The following is a 21,996-nucleotide window of genomic DNA, read 5'->3' on the forward strand; positions in this document are numbered from 1 at the left end:
AACATATACTTGTAAATATAAAAATTAAAAATATTCTCAAAAAGTAATCATTGAAACATAACTTCACTAGCTTAAGAGATACCTACAAAAATATTAAATAATTAACTTTTAATTACAAACAAAATTTTCTGCAACAAATTATAATTTAAGTAATTTAACCTTTACTTTAAAGTGAAATTCAGGAAAAAAATGTACATTTTCTGCAAAAAGATATTCCAGACTACTTTATTCAGTCATTATGATAAAGTACTTTATAAAAAAAAAAATATGCTAAATAGAAACCATTACTTTATTCTTCAACTTTTATAGCTAACAATTTGGTTTTTAAATTGTACCTAATCTGTCAGTTAGATACTAAATAAGCAATAAATTTAAAAGCATTGAATTATACTATTACAGCCACAAAATTTAAACAATCTATAACGTACATCAATTTCATGACTGAGTAATTTAATTGTTTGATTAGAAAAACTTTTTACATTCTAAACCAACTATACTATTTAATTAAATTAATAATGGCTAAAACCGATCACCCATAAATGTTTATTTAGACTAATTCACGATTTTTCATTTCAGTTTCATTTCAGAAATCTTTAATTATACCAAAACTGTGTCAGGTTCTAAATAAGCAATAAATTTAAAAGCATTGAATTATACTATTACAGCCACAAAATTTAAACAATCCGTAACGTACATCGACCTCATAACTGAGTAATTCAATTGTTTGATTAGAAAAACTTTTTTACATTCTAAACCAACTAAATAAACTATTTACTTAAATTTATAATGGTTAAAACCGATTACCCATAAATGTTTATTTAGACTAAAAGCATTCAAAACTTTTCATTTCAGTTTGTTTTCATAATTATAAATATAAAAAAAAATCAACCTTGAATCACAGTCAGATGACAACATCACAGACCATAAACAATTATTAAATCAGATATTTAGAATAGATGCCGGTAAAATCGGACTCTTTCTTTCGGCAAAGTAATCCTATAATAAAACAATAACTACACCAATATAAACAAACATACTATGCCCTCATTGTAGAAATCACACACATTTGAAAAACTTTAATAAATACTTTTGTACACGTCTACAAACTGCGAAATATCTTAGCATTTTTCTTGTCAAAGCAATTTTGCATCGTTACATGGACCGATGATCACGATTTACCTACTTCGTTGGAGTGACAAACTATCATGATCTTTCATAGATTTACTAAAATTACCGAGTCAACAAAACTAATCATCCATAAATATTTATTCCATCTAAAAGCAGTTGGTCTGTTTTTGTTCGCGTTTGTTTTCATAAACGTAATTATAAACATAGAAAAAAATAAACATTTGTATTTATTCAAAGAAGACAACATCATAGAATTATGAATTAATTTTATCATAAAAGCATTTAGAATACATGCCGGTAAAATCGGTAACTTCCTATTGACCACGTAAATAACACGTTACCAGTTATCAACATATTACCGATTTTAATAAAAACAAACCTCGTAACAGAAAACGTAAACATTAAAAGACGTCTAAAAACTTAAAACCAATATCTTTGTACACGTCTACAAACTGCGAAATATATTTGCATTTTCTATTCAAAGCAATTTTATATCTTTATATGCACCGATGATCACGACTTACCTACTTCGCCGGAATGACAATCTATCATAGTACTCCAAAGGTACACTAAAAATAAACATAGTTTAAGGTTCCTAAGAATTGTATCCATATTTGATATGAGTGTCTATGAGCACAGATTTATTTTTATACACAAAAAACAACTATAGATGATGATATTAGCCACTACACAAAATTCCTTGGCATATTACACGAACTCATTCTTGCACTCCCATATCCAGTTTTCGTGGAGACTCGTTTACCATCAAGATGCCGTGATCCACAGGTTCGACCAGGGCATTTCTCACTAAAAACACACAGAGCTTTGAGCTACCTGCTTAGGACTGCCTCTTTCGGTGAGTAGAGAGGTTCTGACGCCAAATGGAGAGAAAACAAACTCGCCAAGCAGTTGGCTCAGATTTTGGAATGGAAAATTTTCAGAGATGGAACCTAAAGCATCGGGGGAAGAAGAAATGATGGGTATTACTACAACAATATTTTATCGTTTTAAAAATTTGTTAAAAGTGAAAATTGTATGAGCCTTTTTTCATTCAGATGAAATGAAAAAAATCTAATTAGCTGTTTTAATTTTTAAGAATTCTTCTATGAAATATTTTAGGAAGTTATTATGAACCATATAGAACGTTTATTTTATATAGAATGCAAGAGGAAGAACTTTTATTTTATACTTTTTATAATGTAATAAAATTATCAGACAGAATGAAAAAAAATTTATGATAAATTATAAAAACAAAAATTTATTATAATTATTTTGTGTAGAATTTAGTAGAATGCTTATGAAATGAAAGAATCAATTGTTTTCAAGTTAATGAAATTAAAAAAAAAACTTTATCAACCATTTATTTTATGTAGTAAGCAAAAATAATATTTTTTTTCTTCTTTAAAGTGTAGTGAATGAATTGTGAATGAAATTGCATGGTAAATAATAATAACAAAAAATTTATTAATTTATATTATATAAAATTTAGTAGAATGTTTATAAAATGGAAGAAAAAATATTTTAAAAAAGATCATGAAATTAATAAGTATATCAACGGTTTATTTCATGTAGAATTCAAAAGTGAATTTTTTTTAAAAATGCTGTGAATTTATAAGATAAAAGGGAAAAATTTTTATGGAAAATAATATGCGTCGATGTAATAATGGGTGAAAAAAAAATTATACAAATCGTTTATTTTAGATAGAATTTATTAGAATGTTCTTAAAATGGAAAAATAAATTATTTTAGAAAATATAATGAAATTGAAAACTTGTATCAACAGTTTATTTTAAATACAAGAATGGATTATTCTTAAAATAATATGAACTTATTGATTGGAAGGGAAAAAAATTTTAAAATTATATAAATTTACATAAATTTGGATGAAAAAAAATTATGTGAATCGTTTATTTTACATAAAATTTATTAGTATATTTTTAGAATACAAGAATAAACTACTTTTTTAAAATGTAATAAAAATTAAAAATTGTATGAATTGTTATATTGTAATAAAAATACATAACATTTGTGCATCTTTCAAACAAATATTTATATCTTAATTTTAAACTTTCTGCAGGAATATTTGTGTCGATATAAATTTCATTTTCGGTAATTCACATTAAAGTTTAAACGTCACTAAGTTATGTTTTATATTTTAGAGTTTTATATTATGGAGTTTTATGTTGCTTATATTGTACTCTCACCTTAAATATAATTTAAGGTGGGATTTTACGTAAAGTTTAAAAGCATTTGATTTAAATATGTGAGCATCGAAACACGTAAATAAGAACTTAATATTATTATTTTTATAATATAGTAATAATTAAAAATATTAATTTCTTTGATATACTATTATTGTTAAGAACAATAATACTATAATAAATGGAAAAAATATCTTTTATTTTCTTGAAAGCCGTGAAAAAGAATGCAACTTTGCCAAAAATAAATTTTAACAAAAAATGCTATTCGTATTACAAACTATTGGAACTGATTATTTAGTAGAATAAAATATATAAAAGTATTATTCAAATGCAGAATTCTAATTTATATCTCCCAAGAATATTTTACAGGAACACTCTGGTAACAACAATTTCATTATACATAATCATCACTAAATGAAGCAGAAACTTTCTAAATCGTTTTAACTCTTTCGTTACGAGGGCCGTATTTAGCCGGCCTTCTCGTCATGCCCTTTACACAAGGGCCGTAACTACTCGGTTTCAGCGAGATAACGTTTGGTAACCGTCCCTATCTTCTTCAAACTGTCACTGACTAATATTCTATTTATCTATATTGGATTAATGCCACTAAAAGTATATTTTGAATGTACTTAATGCGTTTTGAAAGTCGAAAGAAGTTTCTTCTGCGTGTTACATTTAGGAGTGAAGTATTTTCTTACTAGAAAAGTAAAAAAAAAAGAAGTCTTAACATGCAATGTGCACACTTCGCGTCATGATGCACCATTCAGTTGAGCGTACTGCAGTAAGAAAGGGTTAATTTCTTTTATTGCAAGCAGTTGATAATTTAATATATTCTAAATGGTTTGCATCCATCAAACCATTGCCATAAGGGCCGGGATAGCCTGGTTGGTAGGGCACTGGGCCCATGTCCAAGAGTTCGTAGGTTCGATCCCCTCTGGCCGAAGACTCCCCGTTCAGAAAACGGTGACTGATGCACGTTAAATCTGTCGAGTCGCAAAGTCCTCCATGTTCCCGTAACAAATCAATACCTCCGGGGGTACTGATCCAGGAGTTTCATCGTCTTCTGGGTTGGTTCAAAATTACAAAGCTACGGAAAACTTGGGTCGGCTGTTCAACGGCAGATATAATATAAAAAATTAAAAAAAAGAAACATTGCCATAGAGCCATGGTGGCTCAGGGGATTGAGCGTTCGCCTCTCGTGAGGTGTTCCAGGCAAAGAATATACATAGGCTAGATTGCGTCGGCATTATGTAAACCAGTCCTCCAAGGTTTGGTGTGGTCGCTGTGTATAAAGGAAAAAACAACATTTAGGGGCATGTAGCATAAGTTCTTAAAACTTGTTTCCACTCTCCTCTCCCCCCTACAGAAAAAAAGTTTTATCTTTTTATTTATTACTAGTTTTTTCAGCATTTTACTCTATTGGTAAACGGTACTGTACTGTTAATAAATATATTCCTTTGAGAATACATTAATATCTTCCATGTTGATTAAATCTGCCAACACATTTTGACAAAGAAAGAATGAATAAAATGGCGGTGCGAGTGCTAGCGTACTCAACCATACATGTAGAGTTGCCAAACAATTGGTTCACAGTTGACGTACCTCCTGACAGTCACTGGGCCCATCGTGTAACGCAAATGCGAGTTAATTTAATCAAAAAGTACTCCACGAAGGTTAATTTGTCCCAATGCTAGATCCAGAAGTTCTTTTGTCTTCAGGGTTGGGTTCAAAATTTCTAGACTGGGGAGTTGACCATTGATATTCGTCAACTCAGAATTAAATCGGCTGTTAAACGCTGGTTATAAGAAACGAAAAACATTCTCATAAGTGTTTTTAAGAGAATTCTTGCCTTTATACTTATTTCAAGAGATTGTCATTAAAAAACTGTATGGTATACAATTACAGAACACGAAAAATTTACTAACTTTAGTTTTCTTGGTTTTTATAACAAACATAATTTATAGATTATTGAAGAATTATGCGAAAACTTGCAAAGAAACTGCAATATAAATTTCTCTTATTTTAAAATTTCTTGACCCTAGAGTTTATTTCGCTTATACAAAGTACCCACTAAAAACTGAAAAATACAACACAATGAATTTACAAATACGGCATTTCTTTAATAGATTCAACAGGTATTTTAAGCAATTTGTATAAACCTTCAATAATACTGCATTAAGAATATTGTCATTATCCTCTTAATTGTTAAAATTATTTAGGTTATTAATTTCTTGATGCTAGAACTTGCGCCATATTCGTCATGTGACAGTAAGACCCCATAAAATATGAAAATGACCAAAAAAAAAACATCAATGCATATTTCTCAAGTTTTAACATTTTATTTTCAGTACGTAACACTTACCTACATACATGTAGGTAACACGTACCTACAAAAGAATTTTTTTCCCGTTACAATAAGAAAATAAAACAATAGGATTATTTTTAATATTAATGAAGATGCTTATTGTCCATTATTATTTCAATGTCTCAGAAGAAAAAAAGATATTTATTTACATAAATAATAATATAGTAAATAAGTGCAAATTGGAAAAAATTAAAAACCAGGATGTTATAAATTTTTTAAACTCTTCAATTTTTCACTGATCAACCATGCAACCTGTAACACTTAGAGCGAGGCATTTTTATTTATTTTTCAAAACACAAACATCGATTATTTTCTTTTTAATAACACTGCCTTTCCCATTAATTATATTTTATTTTTAAACATTTATTAAATTTCATCACTTACTTGTTTATTTTATTAAGTATCACAAAAGAAGCATTTTTACCTTTCATGATATGGTTTTTATGCACAAATTATGGATCACATTTCTTCTGAATAAAATTCTGCGAAGTTCAGTTCTGCATCATGAAAATCAAGAACTATATATTTTTTTCATTTATAACCATAGAATAATAAAATTAGTTTATTTTTAATACTATCATCACGGTTAGATTTATTTTTATTATTATTTTAATTTTCTACATGAATGGAATATATGAAACTCTAATGGAAAATAAATTTAAGTTTGAAAGACCTAAAAACCAGTAAACTATAATTTTTTCAAACTTTTCAGTTTGAAAAGATAATGTTTGAGTTCAGCTTTCATCATTTTGAATTAATTTTGATCCAAATAAGTGAAAAAAATATTATATTTAACAATTTAATAATTTATGATTATGAAATACAGCATGAAAAACTGGTGTCTTTTCCAACGTCAAAGACAAAATTTCCATTCACGGCACACTTCCAAACAATAGTTTCTTAAATTTGCACTTATTAATAGTTATTTAGATCTAAGAGAAACCATAATTCATTATTGAAATTTTTTTAATTTGCAAAATCAATTATTGAAAATTTTTTTGTATATGACTGAAAAAAATTCTTTCTACTTTTTTTGAATTTTATATTTTAGTACGGATATAATTCCGATAATCTAAAAGATTTTTTTAAAAACTATTAAACTGTTTTTTATATTTATTAAATAGCAAAATATATTTTTGCATGTAGTTAGAACGTCAGAAAAAAACATAAAAAATAGACACTGGTGTCTCATTGATATTAATGAGTTATATAAAATATTGCATTATTTTAGCAAGAAACATCGACATTTTCCTAATAGAAAATAAATTAGAATTAAAACGACTAAAGACAAGTAAATATTCTTCTTCCTCTACAGCCTGTTGCAGGCCCAGGCTGTCTCCAAAAGTTTTTTCCATCGGAAATTATCCGTTGTTACAGTTCTCCAATGATTCACCCCAATTTCATGCAACGTTTTCTCAACTGTATCAAGCCATCTGTTGTTTAGTCTACATTTTTTCAGTTTTCCTTCTCACTTTTGAAATGTCACTTTTTTGTTTAGTTTAAACCATTATATTTGTAGATATTTCCAAACCATCTTCATTGATGTGCCTTTCTAATTTTCACAACATTTATTTCTCAGAATTCGATGTTAAGTCTCTTATTGTAACGGATTCGCCCATCTTTTTTCGACAGCACCAAATATTTTTTAAAGTATTTTTTGTTTATTAGTAAATCATAATGTTTTCAAAATTTTCAGTCTTTCAATAACCAACTATGAATAACGTAACATTTAAAGATAAATTTTCATTTAAAAATAATAATAAATAAATAAAATGATGTCATTATTTTAGAAAGAAACAGAGAAATTTTTCTGGTGGAAAAGAAATAAAAGTTAGAAAAATTACTGACCAGTAAGTTATTACTTTTTCAAACTCTTCAGAAACTTTTTACAATTTTTATTTTTTATTATTTCTTTTACAGAAAACATATTATAGAACGATACGTTTTTGTCTTGCTATGAAAGTTACTAATAAGTATAATAACATAGAGTTGTTGTTGTTGTCTTGCGCCACTTTTAAATATTAACAAGCCTATTTCAAAGAGGAGGGGGTGCATTTCTTCTTGTTTTCAAATGACGCCATCAATGGCCAAGAATTCGACTTCTGCCACACACATTCGTCACAGCTCGTTTTGCAGGAAGGATTCATTCTTAGACCATCCATCCATGATCTGAACCAGGGCACGATCAATCTCCTAACTAGAGGCATTTATTTGTCATGGGAACTTGGAGTACTTTGTGACCACGACAGATTTAGGGTGCACTAGTCACCATTTTGTACATGGGTATCAGACTCATGACCTCTCGGACATGGGCCCAACGTTCTACCTACCAGGTTATCCCGGTTAATATAGAGTAATATAGAGCATAGACTTGCAATATACATAATGACGTATAGGTAATAACAGAAAGGTAAGTTTTTATTTATTCAATTTAATTTAATTTAGTTTAAATATTTATTTAATTTAAATATTTATTTAATTTAAATATTTATTTAATTTAAATATTTATTTAATTTAAATATTTATTTAATTTAAATATTTATTTAATTTAACTTAATTTAAATATTTATTTAATTTAATTTAATTTAAATATTTATTTAATTTAATTTGATTTAAATATTTATTTAATTTAATTTAAATTAAATGATCGTATTAATTATACAAGAAACAACAAAATTTTTCGAAGGAAAAATAAATGGAAGTTAGAAAAATTAAAAGCCAGTAAGTTAGAATTTCTTCATTCTTTTCAATCTTGCGATCTAACACATGAAAACGAAAGTTTTTTCGTTTTTATATATATAAATATGTATGCATTGCCACGCTTGTTAAACTTTTTTTTTTCTTTATTTAATACATGTCAAAATAAGTTTTCAGTTTTTAAACGGTGAAAAAGAAAGATTCCATAGATTCACTTGACTTCATCATTTAAATAAATCTAAGTGCCACCTCATTCGATTTGTGTTTGTCATGTTTTGCTTTTCTATGCGCAAGTGAGGATTCACATTCTTTGAGAATAAAATTCTGAGAAGGACAATAAAAGAAACCAGCTTCAGAAGAAAGGGAAAGGTGAGCCCACCCGCAACGAAAAGAAGAAAATGCTGATTCTGAGGGTCGAAAAGAATAAAAAAAAAAGAATAAAATTTTCAGAAAGGCCACCACATCTACCCAGAATTGACTTTATGCTGCTTTGAAGTTAAAGAAAGTAATATTTCTTTTCTTAAAATAGGAAATAAATACTTTTGAAACTCGTTCTTTTTGAAATCCCATCATTAATCAAATTTTCGAATCGGAGATAATGTTAAGAGATGACAGGTGTAGGTTATTTCTATGTGATGGGATGGGAATTACGAACTGTGAATTTTTCTTTTATTAAATTTATTTATACCGTCTATAGTATGAACATTTTTCATTTTTATGTTCCTTAGGGAGTTTATTCAATAATTCTTGTTTAATATTTCGAACTACATGCTTCTGTTTTGAGCTACTTGGGCTTTATTTGCTGCATCAATATTTTGTGAAGTGTTCTATGCTTCATTGAAGATTCAGTTTCCTTTCTTTTATTTCCTCAAATAAATTTAAATAGTATTTTGGTAGGATACATGGGTTGAATAGGGTTTTTATTTTTCAGTACTTGCTTTTGTCTAAAAGTTTCCACCTTTTCATATTTTGAATAACATTTTTCAATCTTCATTTCTATAGGAAAATATTTCAACGTTAAAATAACATTATTAGAAAAGAAATAATATTCCTGCCAATTTCATGATTGTCTTTTGATTTTGAACAAAACGGCTTCAATGATTTAGGTTAGGAAAGCAAACCAACTAAAATATTATTTTACGTTTTTCCTCCATAATTAAAACAGAAAAAAAATTTAATCAAAATAAAATTAATAATGCTAAATGATAAAACGTTGGAAAATTAAGAAAAAAATACACATTACTTTTATTATCATTATTTATATTACTTCTAAAACAGCTTGTTTTTAGATAGTTAGAGTTTGTTATTATTTATACAATTACAAATTAAGTAAACAAAATCATTAAATTGGTATTTTGTGCCGGATTATTAAAAAAAGAAGAAAAAAAACTGCTCCAAAATTTGATTAAATTTCAGCATTATAATATAAAGGCAGTTTATTACTGAAAATAATAAAAACATTTGATTGAAAATTGATAAAATTTAAAAGTAATTAGAAAATATAACGAGGTTCGCTCATCAACCCGTGAATGATTCTCATTCATCTTTTCTTAAAAGTTAATAATATTAAAAAAAAAAAAAAGAAAGAAAACTAAGATTATTTTGTTGTTTGATCGTTTAAACGCATTATTATTGTAATTTTATGCAACAACATTTTGTTAATATAACAATCGGAATTTTCTCAGAATCAGCTTTAATGGCTATAAAACGTTTTCCTCTCTTAATCTTCTTAAAGTTTTTTTTTTCTTCTTGAATGTTGATAAAAAATTACTCGAATCGTATTTTTCACTTTTATTTCATCGAACTCTTTTTACATTTTTCTACACAGCTTCGTAATTTCAGTTTTTTAAATCTTAAAAATTTTGAGCAGCAAAACAAAATGTAGGATAAAACAAAATTAACTGAGAAAAAATTCGCAAAAAAGCAATTAAATTGAAATAACTTCCCAACAAATTGAAATTTCAAAAAAAAAGAACACTGAGTTTAGTTCATTAACAGACATGTCACTTTCAGAGTGTCAAATTTCAACTCTGTAGTTGAATTAGTGCGGTCTGTAGAGTGGCCCGTATAGTATTTTTTCCTACAAGTTTAACAGCTAATAATTCTCGAACTAATTATCGAATTTTTATTATTTTTTTTCATCTTAATCCCTGTATACTTTTCTATGCACCTTGGTAATTTCAAGTTTCTAAGTCTTATAGTTTTTGTGCAGTGAAACAAAATGCAATGTGAAAGTGAACACTTAAAACAGCGTTGTCAGCGGTGACTCATACAATTTTTTAACATAGAGAGAAAAATCTGAAAAGAAATAAAGGAAAATATCTACAACAAGGGAAAAATAGTCATTGCTTAAAGCAATAAAAAAAAAAAAAAAAAAAAAAACACCAAGCGAACGGATAACATTATATCCATGTCTCAGTATTTTTATGCATAGTTTACGTTCTTAGGTTAATAAAAAGGTATCGCAGCTAACAGTACTGTTTTAGTTTTCTTTTATTTATTACATTTTTCACATCCATTCTTTCCTTATTTTGCGTCACACTCAGTGTACGACGTATATGTATTTTTCATTTATTGACCAAAGGGTGAGACTAATCCAAGGGCTTTGTAGGCATAGAACAGTTGGGGGCCATTTATCGTAATCTTGAACTAAATAATTTTGTTTGTTTGCGTTATATTCTGCACTTACTGTTGATTGATGTATAACACAAGAGAATTACGATATATTAACACTTTGTTGACCGCAATTTTCAAAAAACTTAGTCATGTCACCAGCTATTATTTGGTATTTGAATATGGAAGTAAAATAAATCATTCTAAATAAACTCCAATAAATACACTGAACGAAATAAAATTTAAATTAGGACCATTCTATATCATCCTGTATTTCATAAATTGAAACAGATAACGTAAGTGTCGTGACGAGTTAACTCGTCACCAGTCAACAGTGTGTTACGTAAATTTAAGATTATATTCACTTAAATTTTTGTTAACTCATAATTTTAAAAGTTAATTCTTAAAATAAATAAAAAATATTTTTTTAAAATTACAACACCTAACGATCGCCTCTTTCTCTATTTATATTTTTTATAACTGTCGTTGAACAGCCGATCCAATTTTGGGTTTACGACTACTAAAGTTTAACTCCGAAGCCTTGTAATTTTGAACCCAATCCAGAAGGCAGGGGAACTCCTGGATCAAGTCCTGGGAGAAATTTGCCATCGTGGAGGACTTTTTGATTGAAATAAATTACATTTACGTTACATGGTGAGGAGAACCACGAAAACTCCCCACGGTTAGCCTGACAGCAAGGGGACTACCACTGAGAATATTTTATGTTAGCACTGTGGTCGGTGCGGAATTCGTATCGACCAGCTATTGCTGGGATTCGAACCCGGTTCACATGATTGGAAGGCGAACGCTCTATCCCCTGAGCCATCACGGCTGCCCCTATATATTTTGGGATTAAGGACCAGGCCTTTCATGTGATCTAATCAGAAGATGCTAGATACATGAAGTATATTTAGTCGTTTGAGAGTGGTGCAGTATTGTAGCTTCCGACTGTTATGTACGGATCAATCAAGATTTCATAGTACCTAATAGAGAGATTTTGTATAACGTTTATCTTACGTTATCCGCAACGATAACTTTAATTTGTACCCTTTAGCGATACTGAGATTTGTTCAACAATTTCCGCGCATGCGCCGTGAAGCCATATAGCTAATGCTTAATGCCTTGGAAAATCTTTCTAATTTGTCTTAATTTAAACCATATAATTTCTTTTTAATTGAAATTGTAGACAGGAATATTAAAAGGCATTTCATCTTTAATTTTGATAAAAAGACAATTATTTTTCAACGAATACTATGCTAATGTTTCATTCCTCAATAAAGAAAATAATTTCTTTTGTGTGTTTTAATAATAACAAAGGGAAAGCAATTGAAATAGCAATAATTCGGAAGCAAGCGGTACCACCGGACTTCTCAGCAAAACTGTGATAGGTAGGGAAATTGCGGGCCCAGGGCTCGTAAAACCACCCGTCCGCCCGTCCTCGGCGGTCAAAAATTCCCAGCGGACAACAAATTTCTCGAATCCGACGTCCGCGCGGATGGCCATTTTCCCTGTTAATGTTCGTGATACATTTTCAATTTTTGTTATCTTACAATCTTTTTTGAAGCAGTAGATAAAGAAAATTTTTCTCAAGAATGGGTGTCATTAAAACTTAAGATACGTAACACCGTTAAATACCAGAAAACTTCAGCCCTCCGAACCCAAGCTATTTATAAAGACCTAATGCAGCAAAATGACCGACAATCGAGCAACATACTGCGCATGGTGGAATTGATAAACAAGAAGCGTTAAACGCAATTATGAAAATCTACCTAATGGAAAACCATTTCAGATTTCTGTGCAGAAACCTCTATAAATCATTGGCTTGTTTGTGAAACTGGCAAACGTCATATTTGATTCATTTAAATAACGCAGTACCCTCGGACAAATTGACATTCCAGATAACTTGATCTTTGTCATTTAAATTATTTCATAAAAGAAATACTAGGTAACTATTAGTAACCCAGTATTTCTTTTATTACTGTATAATGTAATCCCAGTAACTATTAATTCATTGTGCAATTTATATAAATGTTTGTAATAAATAAGAGAAAATTATATTTTTTATTTATTTAGAAGCGACGGGTTAGTTTCAAAGGAGGACGGGTACATTGTTGGACAAGCCGTCCTCGGGGATGGGTAAAATTTCTGAGTTTTTTCGAGCCCTGGTTTGCAGTAGAGTATGGGGAAGCAAAAGTGGACGCCTTGCCAAATCTAACTAATTTGTCTTAATTTAAATAATATATTAATTACTTTTTGGTTAAAATTTTAGATAGGGATATTAAAAAGCCTTATTTTCGGCACAAAAACAATTATTTTTCAATGAATACTATCCTGATGTTTTATTCCTCAATAAAGGCAAACATTTCTTTTGTGTGTTTTAATAATACTAAAGGGAAGGCAATTGAAATGGCTATAATTCGGAAGTAAGTAGGTACCGCCGATATTTTGGATGAATGACTAAACGGGAAAGGTCAACTCTTGCCTTCCATGAACAACGTTTCCTGTTAAGAATCTACATTGAAAAAATAAAAGGGTGCATTGTTGTCGCAAATTTGCCAATACATATATTTTTTTTCCACCAACGATCATTTGTGCGCTCAGTGATTTGTCTTCTTCCGGATACAAACCGATGCGTTTAACGGATGCAGTTATATTCCTCTTTGTCCATTCATTGAGGGAAGAAAACTGAAAAAATAAATAAAAATGAAAATGTTTTTCAAATGATGCTGAAAGGCACTTAAATCCCAGAAACTCAATAAACGATAACATTTTAGGAAATATTTTAGTAATTCTGAAAGGACTATTTTTTATTTTTTTATTTATTTATTTATTTTTTTTTGGAAGAAGAAAAAGAGGGTATCGACTTTACCTATTGAATGGATGACTCAAGTTAGGGAATTAAGACAATGGGAGACTGAGTGAAACTGTTTATCAGGAAATCAGCTAATCACCGTATAGGTTTCTCAGTGAATCAGCGAATAGACTGTGATCCGTGATATGGAGAATAAGTTAATCAGCATAACCCAGGGTATGCAAATGAGCTTTAATTTAATCAAAATTTTACCATTTATTATTAACAACTTTATTGTTTATTCATTTTATTTTATTTATTTCTTACTTTTATTTATTTTACTTTTGAAAAGTATGTAAGTTTGTATGCTGAATTCAGTGTAACAGCTTATAAACTCAAGACAATGCGAAGCACAAAGAAAAATTGAAACCGCCAATTAGAGCTGCGATACAAACACGTTTACGAAGAGATTCGAAACTACTACCACCATAGTAATAATAATAATAATAATAATAATTAATAAAAGGAAGAAACAGAAAGCACAAATTAGAGAAGGACCGCACAAAGATACAAAAGTCAAGAACCGATCAAGACAAATTCAGGCCCAGGGCCCACCAAATTTTCTGGGCCCCTTACAAAATATTTTGAAATTAAATTACTGAAGAGTAGTCCTAATAATAAAAAAGAATCTATTGAACTGCATGATTCAAGAGAAACATTCTAAGAAATTTTGAAAGCAGACAATTGAAGGTTATTTTTCTAAGATAAAGTTTACGTATCTATAAATTAAAGCAAAATATAAAACAAAACAATGTTATGTCAAAATAAAAGTAGTTTGGTGACCACAAACATTTGAAAACAGTGATTTTTGCTGAAAGTCACTGATTAGCTGAATTATTTTTTATTGTAAACTGTAATTATTTTTTATTTAGTACTTAAACCAACGCATAGCTAGCCCACTTTTCACTAGACTTTTTACTAATTTTTGAGGCCCCTCAGAAATTGTGGGCCCTAGGCCCATGCTTATTGGGCCTAGGATATAATCAGGCCCTAACAACGGTGCTGTGAGATTCGAACTCACTACTTCTAATTTTTATTTAATTAATTTATTTATTTTCGAGTTTAGGGGGGAGCGAGTATGGAAACTTTAAGCAGAGTTCATGTTGTATTTGAGTTGATTTCAAATTTGAGGCCTTTTTGATGTCCGACCAAAACCCAAAATGGATAAGTACCTTTTTTTCTGATTTTTAATACATTTGTTTTTATGTAAAAATACTAGGGGAGTGACAATATCAAAGTTTGGTGGTCTATCAAGTTATCTAGATAATATAATACCATTTATGTTTGTTTTAATTGTTTGTTGTTTAATTGTTTGTTTGTCAAGTTGAATCTTGTTTTAATTAACTCTACCTTTAACGCCACTCTACTTCGTTTATTAATAAAGAATACTTCCATTAAGAGATTAAACGTTTTACATCAAGTTATTTGATTTTTCAAATGTTACTATAACATTTAATTACTATTATTATCTTATATCATTTTAATAATAATTAAATTATCATTATTATATAATCAGTATGCTCTTCGTATCACAATAAAGAATTCTTCTGTTAAGAGATTAAACGTTTTACATCAAATCATCTTATTTTGCAAATGTTACTATAATATTTAGTTGTTATTATCTTATAACATTCTTACATAATTAAATTATCATTATTATATAGTCAGTATACACTTCGTATCACAGTAAAGAACACTTCCGCCAAGAAATTCAACGTTTTACAACAAGTCATTTTATTTTTCAAAATGTACTATAATACATTTAATTATTATTATTTTCTTATATCATTCTTTTATAATTAAATTATTATTATTATGAAATTATTATTATTAAGTTAGTATACATTTCGTATCTCAATAAAGAATTCTTCCGCCAAGAAATTCAACATTTTACATCAAATTATTTTGTTTTTCAAATGTTATTGTAATATTTAATTATTATTATATTACATGATTCTTATAGAATTAAATTATCATTATTATATAATCAGTATACACTTTGCATCTCAATAAAGACTTCTTCCGTTTCGAGATTAAACATTTTACATCAAATGATTTTATTTTTCAAATGTTGCACTAACTTTTAATTATAATTTTTATCTTCTATAATTAAATTATCATTATTATGTAATCAGTATACACTTCATATCTCAATAAAGACTTCTTCCGTTAAGAGATAAAACCTTTTACATCAAATGATTTTATTTTGCAAATGTTACTATAATATTTAATTATTATTTTTTTATCTTTATTAGATTATCATTATCATTATTATATAATCAATCTTTCAGGAGCAGGGAGAAAAATAGAGAGCAGAAATATACAAAGCGTTAAATATACATGTAACATTAACAGTGTAAATGTTTTCTTTTCAATTATTGAGGAAGGCACGTGTATCGAGATTTCGCATGCTTATATAGCAGATACGAGATAATAATAAAAATAAAAAGGAGAGCAAAAACGCACTATTTGGAATGATTGACAATTGCTGTTATGTAAAGAGAAAAGAAAGGAAAATGTGTCAATTTACCCATCTGCGGCATTTTTTTTAAATAAATGGATTGAAAGAAACACCAACGAATGGAATAGGTTGGCATATACATTTCCTGCTTTGCCCAAATGAAATCTTTAACAATGGTTAAAGGGAAAATATGAGACTGTCCCAAATAAAGGACCATTATGACAGCGGAACAAAGCAAAAATAATTTTTGAGAGCTAATGTTTTCCATTTTCTTGCGTGTGGATTCCATATCGATGCAAACGAACGAGTTTTTCAAAATTTAATTTTTTTAAGGGGGCATCGTACCAAAGTTTTTGCGAAAAGGTTTACCAAAATTTGGTTGATACCTTATCTAAACTAACATTCTGCTATTGTAATTACAGTAAGACCTCGATTATACGAGCTAATTGGGACCGCTAGTACCTCGGATATCGGAAATCTCGATTAATAGAAACCATGTATAAAAACCTTCCGTGCTTGCGAATTTAACCACTTTTAAAGTAAAAAACAATGGAACGTTTTTTAAATGATAAAAATAAACATATAGGAACATACATGATGTTTCACAGTCAAAGAGATTTAAAAAGGAAATAAACTCTAGTAGTAAATTTTAAAAAGTAAAATGGAATTTTTGAAGTTATACTTCTTATGCGACTTCCAACAAGGTTGCGTTAAACGTTTAACGCTACATTTTTATTGGCCGGGAAATCACGTGGTAGGATCCAGTTTTCCCTCATTCATTTCCATATTGTTTCGGTTCTCACTAGCATAAGAATAATAAAAGTCATAAAAGTATTGTTTTTCTATAAATATTTTTTTAGTTTGATTTGATACACATATAATTTAATAGGATAGTATTTTTTATTTTCAAATTCAGTGGATAACAATTGTAAAAAATGAGTGAAAACAATCCCACGGACAATGCGACGGATTTAAGGTCATGTCAAGGTACGTCTCTCGTGAATATCAATTGATTGTTAGGTTTTCTCTTTTGAAATTACATTATGACACATTCACATACATTATTAATACAAATACATTTTCCATGGCGAGACGATGAGGCAACCACAAGCACTTCCACTGGTTCAAGAGGGAAAAATGCACAATACTACCGTTATTACAGAGCACGGAAGCGAGCGGAGCAGGAAGAAGAGTCGTTGAATAGAACTAGTGATCCTTCTACGACTGCTGATTCTTCTACAATTAACGTCGCAGGTTACGAAGTTTAACTTCCTCCACGCGGAGGGACTCCACGCACTATTTTTTTTCTTAACTATACTTAGTTAAATACCGAAAGATAAATTTTCAAAAATAACAACGACACGGACAACGAACTAAAATGTGTATAATTTTTTCGAGGCTCATTTTGGAAAGGAGAAAAAAAAGGTTAAAAAAAAAAAAAAATTAGACTTCGTTATTGCCTCGAATAACAGAAACCTCGGTTAATCGAGGTTCTACTGTACTAAGAAAAAAAACTCTATGGCCTTTTTTTTTTCCTCCCAAATTTTAAAAGCTTGGATATTTGAGACATACGGTTAATAATACTATAATAACTTAAGGATAGTATGGATTTTCAAATGTAGCTGTTAGTTTCTTTTTTTTATTGTAAGATTTTGATTTTTTTTTTTTTTTTTTGCTTATTTATTTACTTTTTGATCATTTCTCATAATGCCGCATAATTAATTTAAAAAAAAAAAAAAAAAAATTTCAATTCATTTCTAACGAATATACATTCCATTATTTATCAGAATATAACGAACATAAAGAAAAAGTTTCAGGAAAAATATCCACAGCTGAAAACGTTAAGAATTTAACTTTTTTAATAATGAAACGTCAATTACTTTTCTCTCCCTTACTTTTCCCTAATTTTGCAAGCAAAATTATACCAGAGCCCATAGTTAAAAAATTTTTTTAAAAAAAAGGTATGCTAGGTTTCTTAAACAATGACTGAAAATGTGCAAAAATCGATCTCTTCTTTTCTCGGGGATAAATGATACTCCTTTTGATACTGTACTCGGGGAATCCGCCCCAACCCACTTTGCTCACCAACCCCCACAATTGCTAAGTGATAATTTCTGTTTCTTCACAATTAACAGATTGTAAAATAAAACAATTTAAATTAATGATACATATTTTTTATATTTTATTTTATTAACTCAATTCTATTGTTATAAAATTTGAAAACAATCATTTTGCTTGGAACTTCCGCCTCATTTCTGATTGTAAACCTTTTGATTCCCAAATTTTTCATGTTATCTTTGAATATTATAAAGTGCTTTACAACTTTAAATAGTTACTTTTATTCATTATTGCAATTGCGTATGCTCACTTGACGTAGTTTTACATAAATGTTATAATAAAATTAAATATGACCTTTTTACTAATTAATATTACATATTAAGAAGTAAATAAAGCTTGTTTATCTTTTGATAATTGTAAAACGATAACTAAATATGCTAATTTCAAAATTTAACGTAATAAGGTAATAGTATAAGTAATATTACCTTAATGTAATATTATATAATATAATGTAACAAAAGAGTAAGTCTTCCAGTCTTAAAAAAATGCGTAATAATAACAGAAAATAATATTAAAAAGCTATATTGTATATAAATATTACTGCTAAATACTGTTAATTAAGAGATAAATTACTTACATGTAAATATTGTCACAGCTTTTATTAATTCTTTCCATGCAGCCAAATTAATTCTTTTATTAATTCTTTCTATTCTAATAACAGCCAAAAATATTTGGATCTTTGTTTATGAATAGTCATATCATGAGAATTTTTGTCCAGTGTGAATGCTTCGGCAATAATCAGAAACTGTGAGACAATGATTTTAGACAATCATTTTTTAATTAATATGTCAAGTGATATAAAACTATGAATAATTTCGCTTAACAGGATATTCTTTTATCCGTAGGTTAAGCCTTAGTTAAAAATTAGTTTCAATAGACTTAATCAATTCTTTCACAGCTTTTGTTTAACGTTAGTTAAACCGGTGATTGCCCCAGTTTAGCAGTTAACTCTTCAGTTAACTTTGAACTATGCAGAAATCAAATTGAACAGAAGGATTTGTTGTTTTAAATTAAACTTTTCATGGTTCATTAGGGGAAACAGATTTTTTTTTTTTGCTGTTTAGGGAAGAAAATTATAAGGTTTGAAAAAAAAGGCAGAAATGCGTGCTTATATTAATTATTATTTTTATTTTAACCTTCTGAAGAGTTAAGCACACAGTACCTTTTTGTTGAAATGTTCTTAAAAGACAATCGTATTACCAGCTTCAAAAACAGGATAAAAACAATCAAAATTTTCTCTTGTTTCACTCATGTATGAAGAAGAGGTAAAGAAACGAGGATTTAAGCTTGATTGCCTCGATTCTTAAATATATATTTTGTTTTTCTTTTAAATCCCTAAGATGTAATTACCTACCAATAGAAATTGCAATGTTTCCTCGAATTTATGAAACACCAAATGTCAATCATAGAGTTAAGGTCAATTAGTAATAGTTTATTTTAACCTTGAAAGAAATATTAAAGTATAAACAGATTTTGAATCTTTACATCTTGAGATGTTAATTCCTTACTGATAACCAATTTTTTTTACTAATTTTTCTGTTTTTTATGTACTAGTACTATAATTCTTTTTTTTAAAAGGTCTGAAAAATTACTATTTTAAATGGCAGCGGAATGAAATGTTTGCATTAAATGCTTACAGTGTTTGAAATTTCTTGGAAAAAATGATTAAATAATAATTTATTTAAATGATTAAATGATTAAATAATAATTCATTTGATTTTTTTTTCTTTTTTATTTTGTTATAATGAAAATTCTAACTGTGTATAAATCAAATGCTAAGGCAAAATTAGAATTAGTAATACTTATATTTTTAAAAACAGTGAGAAACCTATAAAAACCTTTGAAGCAAATTAAATGACATTATAAAAATGGATAACTATTACAAGAATAAATATTTTTAAAAATATATATATTAAATATATATTTTATATATTTAATACATTATATTTTTAAAAACAGTTAAAAACATATAAAAACCCTTAAAGCAAATTAAATGACATTATAAAAATGGATAACTATTACAAGAATAAATATTTTTAAAAATATAAGGTAAAAGTTTCAATATTTTTTAATTTGCAAATGACTAACTAATAGTTACGTATTATTATTATTGCAGAAAGTAAAACTGCAATTTAACGTCCTTAAAATATTAAACTTACATATAACAATTTGCTAAAAATGCTGTTTATTTTGGTAATAATTAAGAAGTAAAAAATTTATACTGTAAATCAGGGTAACTTAGATCCATTTTTCTAGATTTCGGTTATACACCCTTGTGCAAATTAATTGAAACAAACTTTTTTTTCGTGTTTTTTAAAGAAGATGTTTTGGGGTTGTTTCGGTTACAATGGGATTGAACCTTTGCAGCCTATTGACGGTATGATGCGTTCTGAGCAGTACATTACTATTCTGGGTAAAAAAAATTGTTCAAGAGTTGAAAAAACGATACCCTGATGGAACAGAGATTTTTCAACAGGATTTAGCTCCTTGCCATACGTCCAAAATTGTCAAGAAATTCATGTCTGAGAATCAAATTGAGACATTGGAATGGCCAGGGAACTCTCCGGATATCAACCCAATTGAGAATCTCTGGGCCATATGCAAAAATCGCCTATTAAATATGGACTGTACAACTATGGAGAAGCTAATCACGGCGTTAATTCATGTGTGGTACAAGGACACAAATATTATAAATGACTGTAAAAAATTAGTGGAATCCAAGGCGAATCGTGTCCAAATGTTAATAAAGTGTCGTGGAGATCATATTATGTACTAAAAATTTTTGAGTTTGTATAAATTTAAATAAAATAGCATTCTCTCTTAGTTTTCTGAATTTATTGAGTTTGTTTCAATTAATTTGCACAAGGGTGTAATTTCTGCAAAAATGTTTTATAAGAATATGCTGGCCCTGGAGTCTAATTTTATTATTAATCTACAATAGTAAAGCTTCAGTTTATATCTGATTTATTTAGTATCCCTTACGTTGGGTTATTTTATAACATGTTTTATTTTCTTATACTAATGCAATATAATTAAGAAAGCAATGCCTTCCATTGATTTAATTTAAGTTTTTTTCTTCTTTAAAGGATATATCATCTGGTCTGATGGCTTTCATACACTGTTCATACACCCCCATGCAAATTAAACCCTGTTTGAAAAAGAAGAAATATTTTCCAGTATTATCTCCGTGTCTCCAAGAGTCTCCGTACGCCCCCATGCAAATTAAACCTTGTTTGAGATAGAAAAAGAATAAATATTTTCCAGTATTATCTCCGTGTCTCCAAGAGTCTCCGTGCTCCCTCATGCAAATTAAACCTTGCTTGAAAAATAATAAATATTTTCCAGTATTATCTCCATGTCTCCAAGAGTCCCCGTGCTCCCCCATGCAAATTAAACCCTGTTTGAGATAGAAAAAGAATAAATATTTTCCAGCACTATCTCCGTGTCTCCAAGAGTCCCCGTGCTCCCCCATGCAAATTAAACCTTGCTTGAAAAATAATAAATATTTTCCAGTATTATCTCCATGTCTCCAAGAATCTCCGTACGCCCCCATGCAAATTAA

General features: G+C 28.6%; 1 protein-coding gene and 1 long non-coding RNA gene across 3 annotated transcripts in view; one reads left to right on the plus strand and one right to left on the minus strand.

The window, feature by feature from the left end:
• The window catches only part of mgl (low-density lipoprotein receptor-related protein megalin), a 119,403-nt gene extending 117,394 nt beyond the window's left edge, over positions 1 to 2,009 (minus strand). Inside the window, exon 1 of one of the 2 annotated variants that reach the window (XM_016054231.4) lies at positions 1,653 to 2,009. In XM_016054231.4, coding sequence (XP_015909717.2) covers positions 1,653 to 1,740 — 88 coding nt within the window. In that variant the 5' untranslated portion in view covers positions 1,741 to 2,009. The remainder of the gene's footprint in view (positions 1 to 1,652) is intronic. The other variant, XM_043039085.3, reaches the window with a different exon arrangement.
• On the plus strand, positions 1,985 to 21,650 carry LOC139425992 (uncharacterized). The gene is made up of 3 exons (XR_011637208.2): positions 1,985 to 2,108; positions 7,485 to 7,544; positions 21,521 to 21,650. It is a non-coding gene; the product is annotated as an uncharacterized LOC139425992 (long non-coding RNA).
• The last annotated feature ends 346 nt before the right edge of the window (positions 21,651 to 21,996 follow it).

This window comes from Parasteatoda tepidariorum, chromosome 3 (genome assembly GCF_982258835.1).
Source record: "Parasteatoda tepidariorum strain Cologne lab strain chromosome 3, Ptep-v5.0, whole genome shotgun sequence".
Classification (NCBI taxonomy): domain Eukaryota; kingdom Metazoa; phylum Arthropoda; class Arachnida; order Araneae; family Theridiidae; genus Parasteatoda; species Parasteatoda tepidariorum.